The sequence below is a fragment of the Delphinapterus leucas genome, chromosome 11, assembly GCF_059928025.1.
Source record: "Delphinapterus leucas isolate spDelLeu-1000000601 "Yukka" chromosome 11, BTC_Dleu_Yukka2, whole genome shotgun sequence".
In the NCBI taxonomy this organism is placed as follows: Eukaryota; Metazoa; Chordata; class Mammalia; order Artiodactyla; family Monodontidae; genus Delphinapterus; species Delphinapterus leucas.
The window spans coordinates 40,241,164-40,262,140 of NC_143139.1; the positions used below are offsets into that span (position 1 = coordinate 40,241,164).

Sequence of the window (20,977 nt, forward strand, 5' to 3'; positions counted from 1 at the left end):
AAGCATACATTTTTATTAGTTTTTGCAAATTTATGCACTGTTGTTTTCTCAGTCAGTCTCCCCTCATCAACATCCAGTGTTGGCAATTATTGATCTGCTTTTTGCTGCTATAGGTTTGTTTTCTTCTGTAGTTTCATATGAATGAAACCACACAGTATATTCTCTTTTGTACCTGACTTCTTTCACTTGCCATAATTATTTTTAGTAAACCGTATTGTAGCATGTATTGGTAGTACACTCTTTTTTATTGCCAAGTAGTATTCCAGTGTAGGAATATACAGGCATACCTTGGAGCTATGGAGGGTTCAGTTTCAGACCACTGCAGTAAGGCAAGTCACACGAATTTTTTGGTTTCCCAGTGCATGTAAAAGTTACATTTACACTCTACTGGAATCTGTGAAGTGTGCAATAGCATTATGTCAAAAAATGTACATACCTTAATTTCAAAATACTTTATTGCTAAAAAAAAGTGGCAGTCATCATCCATGTCTTCAACCAGTTGTAATCTTTTTGCTGGTGGGGGATCTTGCCTTGATGTTGATAGCTGCTGATGGATCAGGATGGTGGTGGCTGAAGGTAGGGGTGGCCATGGCAGTTTCTTAAAATAGGACAACAGTGAAGTTTGCTGTATCAATTCTGTCCTTTCACAAACCATTTCTCTGTAGCACACAGTGCTGTTGGTAGCATTTTATCCACAGTAGAACCTCTTTTAAAATTGGAGTCAGTCCTCTCAAGCCCTGCCACTGCCTTAACAACTCAGTTTATGTAATATTCTAAATCCTTTGTTGTCATTTCAACAGTCTTCCCAGCATCTTCATCAGAAGGAGATTCTATCTCAAGAAACCACTTTCTTTCCTCATCTATAAGAAGTAACTCCTCATCTGTTTAAGTTTCATCATGAGATGGTAGCAATTCAGTCCCATCTTCAGGCTCTACTTCTCATTCTAGTTCTCTTGCTATTTCCACTGCATCTTCAGTTACTTCTTACACTGAAGTCTTGAACTGCTCAGTTATCCATGAAGGTTGGAATCAACTTCTTCTAAACTCCTATTCATGTTGGTATTTTGTCTTCTTTCCATGAATCATGAATGAACTTAATGGCGTCTAGAATGGGTGAATCCATTCCAGAGGTTTTTGATTGACTTTGCCCAGACCCGTCATCCATGGCAGCTACTATATAGCCTTACGAAATCTATTTCTTAAATAATAAGACTTGAAAGTCGAAATTACTCCTTGATCCATGGGCTGCAGAGTGGAAGCTGTGTTAGCAGGCATGAAAACAACGTGAATCTTAACGTGCATCTCCATTAGAGCTCTTGGGTGACCAGGTGCATTGTCAGTGAGCAGTAATATTTTGAAAGGAATCTTTTTTTCTGAGCAGTAGTTCTCAATAGTAGGCCTAAAATATTTAGTAAACCATGTTGTCAGCAGTTGTGCTATCATCTGAGCTTTGTTGTTTCATTCACAGAACACAGGTAGAGTAGATTTAGCATAATTCTGAAGGGCCAAAGGATTTTTGGAATGGCTAATGAGCATTGGTTTCAACTTAAAGTCACCAGCTGCATTAGCCCATAACAAGAGAGTCAGCCTGTCCTTTGAAGCTTTGAAGCCTTGAGGCCAGGCATTGGCTTATCCTCTCTAGCTATGAAAGTCCTAGATGGCATCTTCTTCCAATATAAAGCTGTTTTGTCTACGTTGAAAATCTTCATTACTTATTTTAGCTAGATCTGCTGAATAATTTGTTGCAGCTTCTACATCAGCACTTGCTGCTTCACCTTGTACTTTGATGTTGTGGAGACGTCTTCTTTCCTTAAACCTCATGAACCAACCTCTGCTAGCTTCAGACTTTTCTTCTGCAGCTTCCTCACCTCTCTCAGCGTTCATAGAATTGAAGAGAGAGTCTTGCTCTGGATTAGGCTTATGCTTAAGGGAATGTTGTGACTGGTTTGGTCATCTATCCAGATCACTAAAACTTTCCCACATCAGCAATAAGGCTGTTTGGCTTTCTTAGCATTCGTGTGTTCACTGCAGTAGTCCTTCTCATTTCTTTCAAGAACTTTTTCTTTGCATGCACGACTTGGCTTAACTGTTTGGCACAAGAGGCCTAGCTTTCAGCCTGTCTTGACTTTTGACATGCCTTCCTCACTAAGCTTAATCATTTCTAGTTTTTGATTTAAAGTGAGAGATATGTGACTCTTTCTTTCACTTGAATACTTAGAGGCCATTTTAGGGCCAAATTGGCCCAGTGTCAATATTGTTGTGTCTCAGGGAATAGGGTGGCCCAAGGAGAGATAGAGAACGGGAGAACTGCCCATTGGTGGAGTCAGAAACACACCTGTTGATTAAGTTCATTGCCTTATATGGGCATGCTTTGTGGTGTCGCAAAACAATTACATTAGTAACATCAAAGATCACAGATCACCATAACAAAGATAATAATTTTGACAAAGTGAGAAATATTGCGAGAATTACCAAAATGTCATACAGAGACACAAAGTTATTAAATGCTGTTGATATAAAAATATTGGACAGTATTTTGTACACTTGAAACCAATAAAATACTGTGTGGGGACTTCCTGGGTGGCACAGCGGTTAAGAATCCACCTGCCAGTGATGGGGACATGGGTTCGAGCCCAGGTCTGGGAAGATCCCACAGAGGAAGATCCCTCTGTGCCCTGCAACAAGAGAAGCCACCACAATGACAAGCCCACGCACTGCAATGAAGAGTAGCTCCCGCTTGCTGCAACTAGAGAAAGCCTACATGCAGGAACAAAGACTTGACGCAGCCAAAAAAAATTATAATAATAATAAATAAATACATAAAAAAATGTTTTTAACTGCAATATTTGGGAAATACAATAAAGCAAAGCACAATAAAATACAGTATGCCTGTAGTGTGATTTGATTATCTAGTCACTTGTTCTTAGACATCTTCGTTCTTTCCATACATCTGTTTTAGTTAACTGTCTTTTTAAATCTTTTTTGTATCTTTAAAAATTTGGTGGTTAGTCTGATTATTGATTTGTAAGCGTTCCTTATGTATTCTGGTTACAAGTTTTTTGTCAGATGTGTATTACAAATATATTACAAATATATTTGCCCTAGTTTGTGAATTGCCTTTTGCTTTCTTAACAGTGTATATTAAAGAGTAGACTTTTAATTTTGATGAAGTCTGTTTAATCTCCTTTTTCTTTTAGGGTTCATTATTTTTGTCTTCTCTAAAATCAACCCCTCCTATGTCATGAGTATTTTTTTTCATGATTTCTTCTAGAAGTATTATAGTTTTAGTATTTATATTTACGTCTTATGATCTATATCAAGTTACTTTGTGTTTTTTGGAAGGAAAAGTCAAGATTCTTTTTTTAAAAGAAGTATAATACTTGTTCCAGCACCATTTGTTGAAGACTATTCCTTTGTTGACTATTAAAGCATATATGTGCTTGGGTCTATTTCTAGACTCTGTTCTTTTCTGTTGATCTGTGTTTGTCCCTTAAGTCAGTTCCCTGCTGTTTTGATTACTGTAGCTTTATAATAAGTTACAAAATCAGATAATATGTAAGTTCTCAAAGTTGTTTTGATTTTCCAAAATTATTTTTGGTATTCCAAGTCATTAACATTTTCATATAAATTTTCAAATCAGTGTGTCGATTTTACAAAAATATTTGCTGGTATTTTGATTGGGATTGCATTGACACTATACATTAATTTGAGAGGATTGCCACCTTATTAATATCGAGTCCTCTAACATGGTATCTCCATTTATCTAGGCTTTTCGTTTCTCTCCTCATTGCTTTGTAGTTTTCGGCGTACATGTCTTAAACGTATTTTGTTAAATGTATTAACAAGGTAAATGTAATTTTTTTGTGTTTGGGCCTTTTAAATCATTTGTATATTCATTACAGTAATGTATTCTACCCTACCTAATACAGAATCTCTTTCCTGAATCCATAAAGCATATTGTATTGAATGTAAACACTCCTTGCAGCATATTAACATGATTTCTTTACTACTTGCTCTTTGATGAAGTAAATTAACTTAATACATACTGATTTCTGTTTTATAGTACAGCATATACAAATACAAAATATAAATATTAGTAATTCTGTTCTTAACCTAAGAAAGATTTTTTTAATGGAGAGTTATTTATTTTAAAGTAGTTTAAAATCTGATGTGAAATTAGATTCTGACAATTTTTTTTAATAAAATGGCTTTAAATGCTTAAACTCCAATTTAGACCTATCATTTTTCTTAGATTTTATCTATTTTATGTAAAGATGCTTTTGCATGTGTTTTCCTCTAAATCATAGTTATTTACGTTTTTCACAAAAATTTAAAAGTTATAAAAGCTATTATACCATAGTGCTGTATTTTATTATAGTATCTTTGTGCCCAATTAATTGGAAAATTATAGTGTTCGTGATTCAAAAATTAATAAAAATCACCCATGATAATTTGGGAGAGCTCTCACTCTTGTGCAGTGGACATCCAAGGTCAAGGGTCCTTGCAGACTTTGGCCTAGAGATATGCTTGTGAAGGAGTCCAATGAAACATTTATTTTGTGTGCTAATAAGTTGCTTCACATTTTATCTTGTTTCTCTTGTAAATAAGCAAGAACGCTTTTTTTTTTTCTTTTCTTTTTTTTTGCGGTATGCGGGCCTGTCACTGCTGTGGCCTCTCCGGTTGCGGAACACAGGCTCTGGACACGCAGGCTCAGCGGCCATGGCTCACGGGCCCAGCCGCTCCGTGGCATGTGGGGTCCTCTCGGACCGGGGCACGAACCCGTGTCCCCTACATTGCCAGGCGGACTCTCAACCACTGCGCTACCAGGGAAGCCCGAGAACGCATTTTTTATTGCTCTTCCTCCATAGATCAGTTCTACCTGGTATTAGTTCCTTTCAGGCTAAAGAACTTCCTTTGATGTTATTTAACAGTGTCCACCAGTAATGAATTTTCTTAGTTTCTCCTCATCTAAAGCTGTCTTGTATTTCACACTCATTTTTGATGGGTACAGAATTCTGTACATTGATACATGTACATGGATACAGAATTCTGGGTTGATAGTTTTAATTTTTTTCCTTCTTTTAAGATTGCATTGTTTTCTGGCTTCTGTTCTTTCTAGTGAGTCATTCTTGTAATATATGTAGTTTTTCCCCACCTGCCGCCAAGATATTTTTTGTTTTGTTTTCTCTTTGGTTTTCAGTAGGTTGACTCTAATGTGTCTAGCTATGGTTTTCTATTTATACTGCTTGGGGTGTTCTGAACTTATTGTTTGTAAATTGATGTTTTTCACCAAATTGGGGGAATTTCAACCTCTAGTTTTTCAAAAAATTTTCTGCCTCACTTTCTCCTCTCCTTTTGAGACTTCAGTTACACATACGTAGTATTGCTTGATTCACTGCGATTCTGTTTTTCTTCCATCTCTTTCTTCTTCAGATTGAATACTTTCTGTGGACTTGAATTCATCTTCAAGTTGGGTTCTAGCATTTCTATTTTAAACAATATATTCCTTCTCTGCTGAGATTTCCCCTTTTATTCAGTTTTTAAGAACATTATTTCCCTTTTATCCATAGCATATTTATTTGGTTTTAATAGATTGATTAGTAGAGCATGGCTCTTCTTGTTTCATCTTAATCCCACCTACTTCCCGATGTCCCCAGGTTTTTTGAAGCAAATTTGAAACTTAATTTCATCTGTATGTAAATAAACTAATACTGGTATCTCTAAAAGAAAGGGATTAAAAAAAATAGCCACACTACTATCACACTTTTTGAAAAATAAACGATAATTTCTTAAACATCAGGCAGTGTTCACATTTTCCTGATTCACATTTTTTCTTTCTCTTTTTTCTTTTTTAAAATTTATGATTTGGGGAATTGCCTGGTAGTCCAGTGGTTCGGACTCGGCATTCTCACTGCTGGGGCCCCAGGTTCGATCCCTGGTCAGGGAACTAAGATCCCACAAGCTGCGGGGAGCGGCAAAATAATAATAATAAAAAATATAAAATACAATTTATGATTTTGTCCTCTGCCTCTTTAGTTTTACTTTTGGAAGTATGTTTTTGAAATCACTGTTATTTGTCTTACAAAGTTTCTCACATTATACATTTCATTAGCTATGTGTTTTTTTATTGTGTTAAAATATACATACATAAAATTTACCATCTTAACGATTTTAAATTTTAATTTCATTTATCAGTGCCGTAATATTAAACACATTCACGTTGTTGTGCAGCCATCACCACCATCCATTCTCATAACTCTTTTCTTGTAAAATTGAAACTCTGCCTATTAAACAGTAACTCTCCACTTTCCCCTCCTTCAGCCCATACTTTCTTTGATTTTTGACCATTTACCTCATATAAATGGAATCATATAGTATTTGTCTCCTTGTGACTTGCTTATTTCACTTTAATATGGTGTCTTCAAGGTTCATCCATGTAGCATATTGCAGAATTTCCCTCCTTTCTAAGGCTGAATAATCCATTGTATGTATATACAACAATTCGTTTATCCATTCATCTATTGATGGACACTTGGGTTTGCTTCCACATTTTAGCTTTTGTGAATAAGGCTGCTATGAACATCGGTATACAGATTTCTCTTCAAGATTCTGCTTTTAATTCTTTTGCATATATACCCAGAAGTGGAATTGCTGGGTCATATGGTAATTCTATTTTTAATTTTTCGAGGGACCTCCATACTGTTTTCCACAATGGCTATACCACTTTATATTCCCACCAACAGTGCACAAGGGTTCCAGTTTCTCCACATCCTCTCCAACATTTGGCTGTTTTCTGTTTCTTGATAGTAGCTCTTTTAATGAATGTGATGTGATATCTCTTCGTGGTTTTAATTGCATTTCTTCAATGATTAGTGATAGTGAGCACCTCTTCGCCTACTTATTGTCCACTTATATATCTTCTTTAGAGAAATACCTATTCAAGTTCTCTGCCCACTTTTGAATTGACTAGTTATATTTTTTTGTTTTAAAAACGAGCTCTTTTTTTAATAAGTTTTTTTTAAATATAAATTTATTTATTTTTGGCTGCGTTGGGTCTTCATTGCTGCGCGTGGAGTTTCTCTAGTTGCAGTGAGTGGGGGCTACTCTTCGTTGCGGTGCGCGGGCTTCTCATTACAGTTGTTTCTCTTGTTGCGGTGCATGGGCTTCAGTAGTTGTGGCTCGCGGGCTCTAGAGCACAGGCTCAGTAGCTGTGGTGCATGGGCTTAGTTGTTCCACAGCATGTGGGATCTTCCAGGACCAGGGCACGAACCCATGTCCCCTGCATTGGCAGGTGGATTCTTAACCACTGTGCCACCAGGGAAGTCCCAAGTTGTATTCTTGAGTGTAGTTTAACACGATCCTCTGACCTCTGTATTTTATGCAAATTGGTAGCTAGATCTAGAGGCTTAATCAGAATTAGATTTTATTTTGGAGCAGCAAAGAGAACAAAAACATGTAGTATATGTCTTTGTGTGTCTCTCTTATACTAGCTGCTGCTGATCATTGACTAGATATATTGATTTGTTAATGGTTGCAAAGTGGTACTATTTCTGTGCTTTTTTCCATTTATTATTTGAAACACTTCCATAAAGAAAAGCTTTCCTTCATCTTCATTACCCTGAGGTACAGCTCATATATGCAATGTGTGATAAATGCTTGGTTCTAGCTTTTACTACCAGTTTTCAAAATAATGTGTCGGTTCCCTGGCAACCTTCAAAAACGACCATTCAGATATTTTTTGGTTTTGAATATTTAAACATATTTGGTGTGTTCATTGTCCTTACTGATGAAGTATGGCCTCTTTGAGTCCTTTTGTAATGGTAATTTTCAATGTTCCTTGCTCTCTAGTGTGACAAGATGTTCCAGGCTCTTGTACATTTTGTGTCAAAAGGCTCTGGAGTTGCCATGTTACTTTTATGGGAAAGTAATGTTTTGCAGTCCACTGGTTAGGCACAAGGAGTGCTTCTGGCTAATTGTTTGGTTATTTCTAAGCCTTTTCTTTGAACAGAGCTATTAAATACTTTTTTTTAAATGACAATATATATCATGAGTTTATATAGATGCTTTCGATTTAAATTCAGGCTACATGGTTTTTACTTCTTCAGTTGCTGTCTGCATCTCTTTTCTCCCACGTGAAAATCTCAGATGTCAGTGACCCCAATATATAATTTATGATTTGCTATATCCAAAATCACAGACAGAAGTCTCAGAATAAAAATACCAGAAGTCATTTAGAGTTTCTCTGTGTTATTCCTCTAGTTGGATACACATTTAGGTTCATTTTGCATTGAACTTTTACAAACTGATTTTTTAAAATTTTATTCAATGTGTGCATGGCTTAAAAGTAAAATATCTAAAGCAGTATATTAAATTCATATTCACGTGTCTGTGTGTATGAATGCAAGTATATCTTCATATCCACATCTAACTTATCTAAACAACACCTTACTATACATACCTTTCTCCTTGCATTGCCTCTTTTTTTTTTAAATAGTATTTTCTAGAAATCACTCCATTATAATATTTAGAGCAGTTCCTCAGGTTTCTTTCTTTTTTTGTTTTTTCTTACATCTGATAATTGTGTGGATATACCACGTTGTTTTCAATCATTGATGGACTGTTGGGTTGTCTCGTGTGTGTGAGCGTGTGTGTGGGAGAGATGTGGGTCTGAGCCCCCTCACCCCCCATGTCCCCCCACTTCCTATCATAGTAAGTGTCAGTGAATAGCCGTATGCATCATTTTTTTAAAAACCTCTTTTTGGTCTGTGTATATGTGGTAAATTTCCTAGAAGTGGGGTTGATAAGAATATGATAATATGCATATGTGATATTTTGGAAGACATTGCTGAATTTTCCTTTTTAAGGGTTGTGTTGTTTTGAATGCCCATCATCAATGTATCAGAGTACCTGTTTTGCCACAGCCTTATCAATAGAGTATGTTGTCAAATTTTTAGACTTTTTCCAATTTTATAAGTGAGAAATGTTAATCCCATTTTAATTGCATTTCTCTTATGAGCAAGGTCAAGCATCTTTTCATATAAGAGCCATTTGCCTTTCTTTTTCCCCCTTGTGATAAGTTGCAGTTAGTTTTAATATTTTGACATTCATGGTTTTACTTTGTTTATTGTATTAATTGTATTTGCCATGTAAAAGTTTTTAAAAGTACAGCTATCAATCATTTCCTTTTCTCTTGCTCTACTAACTCTATAGTACGTGGAAATAATGTCATGGAAAATATGATCCAAATGTAAATTAAATGTATTTGTGAAAATATACACTTTATCCTTTGTGATTATATCCTTTGTGTTCTTGCTTCTAGGCAAGGATAAAAGCCATCAATACGTTTTTTGCTAAGAATGGTTATCGATTAATGGATTCTAGTATGTATAGTCCGCCCATTCAAACTCAAGCACAGTATGCCTCACCGGTCTTTATGCAGCCTGTATATAATCCTCACCAACAGTACTCTGTTTATAGTATTGTGCCTCAGTCTTGGTCTCCAAATCCCACACCTTACTTTGAAACACCACTGGTAAGTGAGATCCTTACAGAATAATACAATTTTTTCACTGAAGCTGAAATTTGAAGAAATCAGCTAGAATTAGAGTTCATGTTTTATTTTGTTTTGTGTTGATATTGGTTACTTTCTGGCTTTTAAATGGTGATAAGGATATTTAATCCCCCATATCAAATATATGCATATGACTAAGTCTAAGAGTTGAGCTATTGGTTCCTATCATTTTATTCTTTAAATGTTGCTGAGTAAATTAATAGACTGGAAAAATCCTGAATGATTTAAAATGATTTTAGTTTTGTGAAACTTTTTCAGAGAGAAATATTCTTTATTAAGTGTTGAACCAGTTGTTCCTTGTTCTGTAATTCAAGTGATAACTTGGAGTGAGCATTGCAAATGTTTAAAATTATTTTTGGCTTATCAAAGAAATTGATGCTAGGTTAGTTCATCAGAAGTTTCTTATGACCTTCACACCAGATTTTTGTCTTTACTATGAATAGCTTTTAAACATTAAAATTTTCTTTTAGGCTCCTTTTCCCAATGGTAGTTTTGTGAATGGCTTTAATTCACCAGGATCTTATAAAACAAATGCTGCTGCTGCTGCTGCTGCTGTGAATATGGGTCGACCATTCCAAAAAAATCGGTAAGATAAAAAACGATAGTTGGAATTTATTTATTTATTTTTAAATTTATTTAAGTTATTTTATTTTTGGCTGTGTTGGGTCTTCAGTTGCTGTGCGCAGGTTTTCTCTAGTTGCGGCAAACGGGGACTACTCTTTGTTGTGGTGCACAGGCTTCTCATTGAGTGGCTCCTCTTGTTGCAGAGCACAGGCTCTAGGCGCGCGGGCTTCAGTAGTGGTGGCACTCGGGCTCAGTAGTTGTGGAGCACAGGCTTAGTTGCTCTGCGGCATGTGGGATCTTCCTGGACCAGGGCACGAACCTGTGTCCCCTGCATTGGCAGCAGGATTCTTAACCACTGCACCACCAGGGAAGCCATGTACTCACTTTAACTGACACAATTGGTTAAAGCATTTGAATATCTTTTTTTTTTTTTCCCTGCCTTGCGGCCTGTGGGATCTTAGTTCCCTGACTGAGTTCCCCAGATCAAACCCTGGGCCCACGGCAGTGAAAGCACCAAGTCCTAACCACTGGACTGCCAGGGGATTCCCTGAAGATCATTTTTAAGTGTACAGAAAATTTTACTACATATACACATTCTTTAATTGCTTTATGAAGTTTCGAATGAGAACTCTTCGTATTGTAAGAATGAAGGATTCTTTATAAACAAAAGATTACTTGTGCTCTTGTAGATGACCCTTAGTTTGGTGATACAGTAATAACAGCAAAATTGAAGTATTGCTAGGACATATGAGTAGAAGTACAGTGAGCTTTAAAAACACACACTGTCCTCTAACCTCCATCCTGTTGTTCCAAAAAGATTATTTAATTTCCATGTGCACACAGAGACAGTAATGTTTAAATCTGGAAAGACCTTTGTTATGATGTAGTTTTAATTCATTTTACAGATGAATTGAAGAAAGTGAAAGTTGAAGAGGATGAATACCTTGCTAGGGTTACATGGCTTTTTATCATCAGCAGACCTGAGATTAGCACATTTTCTTTTCTTCTACTATAGCTAGTAAAGTTTTTTTCTTAAAAATAATTGAGTTAATGGGCTTCCCTGGTGGCGCAGTGGTTGAGAGTCCGCCTGCCGATGCAGGGGACACGGGTTTGTGCCCTGGTCTGGGAAGATCCCACGTGCCGCGGAGCAGCTGGGCCCGTGAGCCATGGCCGCTGAGCCTGCACGTCCGGAGCCTGCGCTCCGCAACGGGAGAGGCCACAACAGTGATAGGCCCGCGAACCCCCCAAAAAAATAATAATAATAATTGAGTTAATACAAATGACAGTTTATAACTTCCCTTGTGAGGAGATACAGATTTCTCATGATTAGAAATAGTAGCTTTGTAAAAATATGTATCTGTTGATTTCACGTTTCTTTGAAGAGGTGAATTTTGCTTTAAACAGTTACGTCTACATGAAGTAGACGTCTTGGTTATAAGAGACTAATAACAATTTTTAATAACAAAAAGTATTGGTGTTTGCAAATGCTTGACTTAAAAATACATTAAGTGGGCTTATGGTATTCCTTTATTGTCACTTGAGAGCACTGCTGTGCTTTCAAGAGGTAAAAAAAGAGATAAAAATACAATAAGAGGTAAAAATACAATAAGAAAGCCAAGAATGACAGTCAAGTCATTCTTGCTTTTTAAAAAAGTATATTTATTTATTTACTTACTTGGTTGGTTGGTTGGTTGAATGGATGGATGGATGGATGGATCCGGTCTTAGTTTTGGGAGGTGGGCTCCTTGGTTGCAGGAGGTGGGCGCCTCAGTTGCGGCGTGCATGTGGGATCCAGTTCCCTGAGGAGGGATCGATACTAAGCCCCTTGCATTGGGAGCGAAGGGTCTTAACCACTGCGCCACCAGGGAAGTCCCAAGTCATTCTTGCTTATAAGGATATATATCTGGTTTTGAAGATACAGGATAGGTTTAGTATAATTTTGCTTGTTATTCAAAACTACTTGTGTACAGTTTTTTGCGTTTGTTTGACCAGTACAGGTTGTTGTTAATTTTTAGTCACAGAAATAATACACGAATACTTCCTTATAAAAATGGAGATATTGCAGATGAACTAGAACCTTTTGACCACCAACCCAAATCCTTGCTTCCTTCTTACTTCTAAGAAGTGACCACTGCCAGGCCTTTATTTTTATTTAAGTTATCAGTCAGGAGCAGTTTATTACATTAACTTTGTAACAGCCCAGTGATGATCACTAGACCTACTTAGAGAGAATAGGACTAACTTTCAGAAGTCTGGGCAATTTTCTACCTTTCATACTTTATCTTTCTGTCATTTCCTTCTTCCTTTACATCCTTTATCACTTCTTTCTTTCATCATCCTTTTTTCTTTTGCCAAGACTGCGATTGTTAAGTCCCTCTCTGTGAAGGGTAAGATTATGAGATCTGAGGGCTGTTAAACCTAATAACTTGTTTACTGGGTGTATTGAAATGCAATGAGAGAATTTCAGTGAGGGATAGTTTCTGAACAGATACATAAACAGCAATATCTACCTCATGAGGTCATTTTCAGATATGATGGATAATGTAAATTAGTTTGTGTTAGTTGACATACTGTAAATTTCATTGCTATTCAGAAACTATTTTGTAACGCATAAGTAATTATCTGGAAAAGTATTGTATATGAGACTTAGCCCAACATTATAGCCTAATTTTTATGTTTAAGTTTTAGTAGTAGTAATCTAATTTGTTATACTCTCTAAAGAGTAGTTAGTAGGATAGCTGGAGATGCTATTGGAATTAATGTTTAATTGTTCATCATTATGAGGTTTAAAATCCCTATTCAAAGAACCAGGAATTTACAGTGTGTTATTAATATTATAAATTTGTAACTATGAAAATAGACTGTAAAAAAATGGAGTATATAAACTGCAAGCAAGGGGCTAAATAGAGATCTAATACTTCCTTTTTTAATCTCCTGTAGAGCCAGTGTCCTCAGTTTCTTGGGCTTACTTTAGATGTTTTCACTATTGATTAAACTGCATCCTCTCTCCTTTACCCTGCCTTAGCTTCATCTGCTTACAAATTGTTAAGAGAGTTGGGTACTTATACCCATCATCCAAGGTAAAAGCTACTTTTGTTAGATGTAGGTGGTTTTTGTTTTTGTTTTGTTTTGCTTTGTTTGTCTTTGGTTTGGTTTGTTTTTTTGTTTTTTACCAGATTCCATACCTTAATTCATGAAGTCATGCCAGGCTATTAGTTGCGTTATATTTTCCTAGTTTTTTGGTCTCACATCTTTGTTGGATCTTTGAACAACTGATTTCATTTGGAGAGGGATGCTTAGTAGGAAGCTGGGATTTTAATATATTCCACTGTTCCTTACTTTAAAAAAAAATTATCAGTCCCCTAAAGAGTTTTTTTAGACTTTTCCCCCAATTCCCCCATATGAAAATTTAATAATAGAGATTATTGTATATCTATTTGTGTAATGTATGCCAGTTCTTACTCCCTTTGTGGGTATTGTTGCCCCATTGAGAATGTATGGCATAGACTCAATAAGCTTCCAGCCTGGCTGATTTAGATGTATCAGAACTGCAGTTCGTGTTAAAGAAATTAGCTAAAATCCTAGTTATATCCTAAATTTGGGGGTAGAAGTAGCCTTATCTTGAAGAACTTTGGATCACCTCCCAAATCTCTCCAAACAGCTTTTTTTTAATGTAAAAATTCTTTGCCTTTTAAAAATAATATGTCTGAGACATTAAAGGGTTTACATTTTTACAACACAATGCTTCTGTGTCCAACCCAGTTTATGGAAAATCAGAATAGAGCAGAAGGCAATTTTTAACTTGGCCTGTTAAGAGTCTCTACCATTAAGAGAAAATATTTTCCATTTTAATTTATCCTTTCACGTATATGGTCTTATATTTCTTATAGTGTGAAGCCTCATTTTAGGTCAAGTGGTTCAGAACACTCAACAGAGGGCTCTGTGTCATTGGGGGATGGACCATTGAACAGATCTGGTTCAAGGAACTTTCCAACTGAACGACATAACCCTACAGTAACAGGGCACCAGGAGCAAAGCTACCTTCCAAAAGAGACTCCCACTTTGCAGATGGAACAGAATGGGGACTATGGTAGGGGCAGGTAAGGAAATATGGTAATAAATATGGAAATAAGGTATATGAAAATTCTTTAATCATAATATGAATGTTTGAAGACCATGATCTAGTGATTTTTAAATTTAATTATTGGTATATAGTTATGCTAAATACTTTATTCATGTAATATGTGTTACTAGTTTTTCATAATTAAGAAATTCAGAATGCCCATATAGCTCTGAGTCAGAGGTTTATAAAAGTTATTCTGAAGTTCTTTACAGTTCACTAAGGAAAGATTAGCTTAGAAAGATAAGATTCCATCTGCATCATAGTTTTAATTTCTAGCAACATCTAAACTGTGGGAATGGAGTTATATGTTATCTACCCTTCCTAAACAAAACAAAAAAAATGAACCCTAATATGCTCCTGATTTGGAGGGAGCACTGCTAATAAAAATGGGCCCAGCTTACTTAGTGGTGGTGGTGGTAGTAGGTGAAGTTTTTGGTAGATTAGCTCAGGATCTCTTCAGAAGAAAATATATCTTTTAATAATAAAGGAGATTTAGGAAGTATAGATACTTAAAATAGAAGTTCACCCATCTTTGATAGAATGTATACATTTGAAGAAACTTATGAGTTGTCCCTCCCACCTGCTTCCCCACCCCCACTCCCTTTTGTCATTGTTTAAAGGAGAACTCTCTTCAGAGGTCGAAGACGTCGGGAAGATGAAAGGATCCCAGTAAGTTTTTTTTTTTTTTAACCTTTAATTACATACGTTCAATTTTTTTTTTTCTTCTGTGATTTACTATGGCGTTGACTTCTGGTGTATCTTTCCGGGTTTTTGTTTTATTGATTATAATATTGATTATAATTAGAGCCTGTTCTTACCCTGAAATATCCACCATCACCACTCCCCCTCACCCTTAAAGCACACATATAGTTAGAGCTTTGACCTGTGTTGCTCACTTTTAAAAAAAATTACTTGAATACCTAATCTGTTCACATGGTTTAAAATAAAATATATGAAAATATTCCATGGAAAGTTTAATTATTGCTTTATTAATGGAAATTTAAAGAGGTTCAATCTTTTGATTGTACAATGCTGCCACAGACAGTGCAATGATAACATCATATAACCATCACTTCCTATGTGTGCTGTAGTATCTGAAGGAGAATCCCTAGAAGTGGAATTTCTGAGTCACAGTTCAGTAAGTTGCTGCCTAATGGCTTTCTATAGGGGTTGTGCTGATTTTCACTCTTTGAAAAAAAGTTTCTGTTTATCCATAAATCTTACAAGGTATATGATTTTTTGCCAGTCTGGTAGCATATGTGATTCACTTTTAAAGCTCTGTTGGATGGTGTTGGAAACTGTTATACTATTTATTAATTGTTACTTGGGGGCAGTTTTCTACCTAGTGCTGATTCTTATATTTGCCAATCCTGTAAAACCACTTCGAGATTTTTAAAAAAAATTTTATAGTTCTAGGCAGGTTCTTATTTGAATCCTCACTTACCTAGCTTCAAATTATTCATTTTTTTTGTGTGTGTGTGGTTTGTTCATGGTGAATGTTTCCCATTTCTTAACTGTGGTCAGAAGGAGTTGAGGAACAAAAATAGTACAGGAAGACATGGAGGTCTGAAGAAAACCCTGCCTGGAATTTACATTTATATCATAAATGTGAAATACAATACTCACTTTACATGTATAAGTAGTGAATTGTATACATATATAATAGTATACTATATAGTGTACATATACATATAAGTATACAGATATCACATGTTTAAGCAGTGAAAAGGTACAAATTTTCAAAGAAGAAAAATATTGCATTATAACAAAAAGAATAGTCCTTGGGGCAAACTGTGAACCTTTTAAAAGTGTTGGTTTTTCATTTATAGCTTTCTATACCATGGCAGCCTTGAGACTTTAGGCAACACCTTTTTTAGGATACCATTGTAGCAGTCTATGTGAATTCTCAAGTGGCCCTGAACAATTGAGGAGAGGAGAGATTAGGTTAGAGGTCTGTTTAATATGTTGAAAATACCTGGATTGAGGACTGAAGATTAGGACTGAAGAAACAGGAGACCGGCATGCTTCTTAGTACAAAGGGCAGGGTGGGGGTACCCTTGTGCAGTGAGGAGATCTTAGCTAGAGGTACAATTTAGGATTTGTAAGCTTACATGTAGTAATTAAAGTTACAAGGGTAGACGAGATCATGCAGGGGACTCTCAGTAGAGTAAGTGATTTTAAAAAGGGCCAAGAATGGAACTTGAGGAACATAGTAGCTGTGGGGCTGAAAAATGTGATTATTCATTTTGTTGTTTGAAGTACCCAAGAGAAATCCAAGTGGAGATAGCTAATAGGCAAATTGATATCTGGGTTTCAGGCAAAGATCTGGTCTGAAAATATTTAAAGCGTACAACCTAGTGAGTTTTGGTAAATTTTCAGAGTTGTGCAGCCAAAAATTCACCAAAAAGTGAAAAAGATTGTTTTAAGAGTTGTTTGCATGTAGGTAGTAGTTGAAGCTGTGGATAATGGATATCACACAGGGAGAGTATGGAAAGGGAGAAAGAGTGGCAATCATATAGAAACCAAAACCATCCAAAGAGGTGGTCAGGGGGAGAAGAGCACATGCTTGTCAGATCTGAGAATGAAGGAAAAGAGGTATCAGAAGATGAGCTCCCACAGGAAAGAATGTTTACCATACCAAATGCTAGAGTGAGGTCAGAAAAAAAAGTCTTGTCAGATTTTGCATTGTGGAAGAAGGCATTGGTGACTTGTCAAAGCAATTTTAGTGGTGTGGTGAGGGAGTAGAGAAGAAGATATAAGTGAGAGGTTTGTCAGAGGGTATAGAGAGTGGTAGGTGGAGGAGAAAGATGAAAAGATTTTCAAGGAAGGATATTGTTTTCCCTTGAGACTATAAAAGGAGAAAAGATGATGGCAAACTTAGATAGTGTAGGGGTTTTTGTGTTTATTTTTGTTATGGAAGAGGGTATAGCAAATTTAGAAAGCAAAGAATAGTGGAGATTGATTAGAAGGTTTAAAGAGTGTGGCAGAGTTTGCAAAAGAACCAATAGAAGGAGCTGACTAAAGATAGGTCAGATTGATCAATACTAATGAGAACTCAACTAAAATGAGAATCCAGGAATTTATAGGGGAACAGTTCTCTTCATTAGGTGGAGTTTGGTTTGTTTGTTTCTTAGAGCTTTCAGCTTCTGTGGTACAGGATTAGAGAATGAGATGAGCATGTAACCTGTTTTTTGATTTGTGTCTTTTAGAGACCCCATCCTTCAACAGCTGAAGCAAAGGCTCCAACACCAAAGTTTGACTTATTAGCCTCAAATTTTCCTCCTTTACCTGGAAGTTCATCAAGAACGCCAGGTGAACTTGTTTTGGAGAGTAGGTTGTCTGATGTTGTTAAAGGTGTCTGCAAAGAAAAGGTAAACACTGAAGCATCCAGTCTTTATCTTATGGGACCAATCTTTTGCCTTTGTTTTCAGGGTTATTTAACATTTTATTTGCACTCAGTGTTTATTTCTATCAGAGTGTTTATTCATGAGTTTTTAGCATACTCTGAGTATTATGAAAAGATTTGTGATAAAGCTACACAAGGTCAATAAAATGTTTCTTCACCTTTGCCTGTCTTTGTATCAGTCAACCCAGCTTGGTAGAACTAATTTATGAAAGCTGAATGGAAAATGTCATTTCCACTTAAGTGCATATATCGATAATTAAGTGATAACGCGAATGAATTCTAAGCTACTCTGGTAAACTCAGTCTTCCAAATAAATGGAGAGTTGATGTCAAAAGGTTGGGATAACCCATCCTACAATTTTTTTTTAAGTGCAGACCTCTTTATGTGCTAAATCCTCATGCCCCACAAATTTTTCTCATTTTCTACCTTTTGTTTCTAATTCAGCTTCATTTTCAAGAGTACATGTACATAGTATATCTAGGCTTATAATGAAAAATAGTAGTCCCCTGCTACCACTTTCAACTCTAGCTTTTTCTCCTGACATTTATCCCTGTATATCTAATTAACATGTTTATACTGCTCCTTCTTAGATTTTTCAGTTTTAGATGTTGTCTCTTAACTTTACATTCTAGAAGCTGAGGGTTTAGCTCTCTTAAACCAATATACTTTTCTCATCCTCTCAGTATATTGTACTTCATCATATCTATGCTGCCATCAATTACAAGATGCCCCATTATTTTGGTATCACTAAGAAAGCAAAAGACACTGCCAGGTAGACTAGGTCATGCCATCATTTGTATGTCACATCTCAATATTGCATCATTTTTTTCCATAACTGAGGCTTATGGTATATTGTTATTATGTCTCCTTTCTTATACTCTGCACAGCTGTGTTCCTGGGACTTCACTGTCATCCTGGGAATTTTCTTTACTCTTCTTTGGTGGATCCCTTCTTTTTCTTACTCTTGTATGACTTTCCCAAATTATGGTGGGTCACATCTTCCCAGGCTTCCTGTATAAGGTTTTTAGTATAAATTTCTTGAGATCTTGCATTCTGAAATGTTCTTCTGTTCTCACACTTGATCAGTAGCTTATCTCTGTAGAATTCTCTATTAGAAATCATTTTCCCTCAGAAGTTTGAAGGTATTTCACTGTCTTGTTAAAAAAATTATGCAATTTTGTAATTGTTTCACCACTTCTAAGACCTTTTTTTTTTTTTGCGATGCACGGGCCTCTTACTGTTGTGGCCTCTCCCGTTGCGGAGCACAGGCTCAGCAGCCATGGCTCACGGGCCCAGCCGCTCCGTGACATGTGGGATCTTCCCGGACCGGGGCACGAACCCATGTCCCCTGCATCGGCAGGCGGACTCTCAACCAGTGCGCCACCAGGGAAGCCCCTAAGACCTTTTTTTAAAAAAAAAAATTATTATTATTACATTTTCCCCATGAAAGTCAGGCTGTTTTATAATTAAAAAACTATTGTAGTTTTAGTGGCAGTGTTTTTTCTTAGTATATAAAATAATGGTGTGTTTTAAAGTTGATGGCTTCTCAGATTTGGTGAGGTGTGATACACAGACACATTTATTTGTTTGTTTGTTTGTTTGTTTATGGCTGCATTGGGTCTTTGTTGCTGCGCACAGGCTTTCTCTAGTTGCGGCGAGTGGGGGCTATTCTTCATTGCGGTGCGCAGCCTTCTTATCGTAGTGGCTTCTCTTGTTGCGGAGCACGGGCTCTAGGCATGCAGGCTCAGTAGTTGTGGTGCACGGGCTTAGTTACTCCACAGTATGTGGGATCTTCCTGGACCAGGGCTCGAACCGGTGTGCCCTGCATTGGCAGGCGGATTCTTAACCACTGCGCCACCAGGGAAGTCCCCACAGATACTTTTTTTTTTTTTTTTTTTTTTTTTTTGCGGTACGTGGGCCTCTCATTGCTGTGGCCTCTCCCGCTGCGGAGCACAGGCTCCGGACGCGCAGGCTCAGCGGCCATGGCTCACGGGCCCAGCCGCTCCACGGCATGTGGGATCCTCCTGGACCGGGGCACACCCTGCATCGGCAGGCGGACTCTCAACCACTGCGCCACCAGGGAAGCCTCCAGGGCTCTTTCTTGATATTCGTTTTTTACTTGTGGTAAAATGCACATAACATAAAATTTATCATCTTGACCATGTTAAGCATGTACAGTTAAGTAGTGTTAAATGCATTCACATTGTTGTGCAACCAGTCTCCAGAACTGTTTTTATCTTGCAAAACTAAAATGGTTTACCCATTAAATAGCAGCTCACATTCCCCCACTTCTCTCAGGCCCTGGCAACCACCATTCTGCTTTGTCTCTGAATTTGACTACTCTAGGTATCTCATATAAGTGGAATCAAACAGTATTTGTCTTTTTGTGACTGTCTTATTTCACTTAGCATAATGTCCTCAAGGGTCATTCTTTGTCATAGTGTGTATCAGTACTTCATTCCTCTCATTGTACAGTAATATTCCACTGGATAGTTACACCACATTTTGTTTATCCACTCACCAGCTGAATATTTAGCTTGTTCTCACTTTTTGGCTATTATGAATAATGTTATTGTGAACATTTGTGTATAAGTTTTTGTATAGACGTGTTTCCTCTTGGGTTTATAACTAAGCGGAATTGCTGGGTCATATGGTAACTCTATATTTAACTTTTTGAGGAGCTGCCAGACTGTTTTTTTTTTTTTTGGTACGCGGGCCTCTCACTGTTGTGGCCTCTCCTGTTGCGGAGCACAGGCTCCGGATGCGCAGGCTCAGCGGCCATGGCGCACGGGCCCAGCTGCTCCGCGGCATGTGGGATCTTCCTGGACCGGGCCACGAACCCATTTCCCCTGCATCGGCAGGCGGACTCTCAACCACTGCGCCACCAGGGAATCCCCATGCCAGACTGTTTTTGCAAAGTGGCTGCATCATTTTACATTTCCACCCTCAATGTATGAGAGTCCCAATATCTACATACCATCAGTAACATTCATTATTGTCTGTCTTACTGATTATAGCTATCCTAGTGAGTGTGAAACGGTTTCTCATTGTGGGTTTGATTTGCATTTCCCTAATGGACAGTTATGTTGAGCTTTTCATGCATGTGCTTATTGGCCATTTGTTTATCTTCTTTGGAGAAGCATCTATAAAAGTTCAATTTTGAAATATGTTTCCACTTTAAGGATAAGGAAGAGTTGAGAGTTAGTTGCCCAGTGACTGCAGAGGATGAACAGACAGACTGCACCTCTGCCCAGCAACTCAGTATGAGCACCAGTCCTCCATGTACAGCTGAGCTTTCTGCATTAAGGTACAA

General features: G+C 37.1%; 1 protein-coding gene across 5 annotated transcripts in view; it reads left to right on the forward strand.

Annotated features, from left to right (window-relative positions):
• LARP4 (La ribonucleoprotein 4) overlaps positions 1 to 20,977 on the forward strand; it is a 66,223-nt gene that overhangs the window by 39,352 nt on the left and 5,894 nt on the right. For all 5 annotated transcript variants that reach the window (XM_022572184.2, XM_022572183.2, XM_089920706.1 and 2 more), the window contains 6 exons: positions 9,320 to 9,532; positions 10,042 to 10,157; positions 14,026 to 14,235; positions 14,879 to 14,927; positions 17,468 to 17,629; positions 20,847 to 20,971. In XM_022572184.2, the coding sequence (XP_022427892.1) occupies positions 9,320 to 9,532; positions 10,042 to 10,157; positions 14,026 to 14,235; positions 14,879 to 14,927; positions 17,468 to 17,629; positions 20,847 to 20,971 (875 nt within the window). The remainder of the gene's footprint in view (positions 1 to 9,319; positions 9,533 to 10,041; positions 10,158 to 14,025; positions 14,236 to 14,878; positions 14,928 to 17,467; positions 17,630 to 20,846; positions 20,972 to 20,977) is intronic.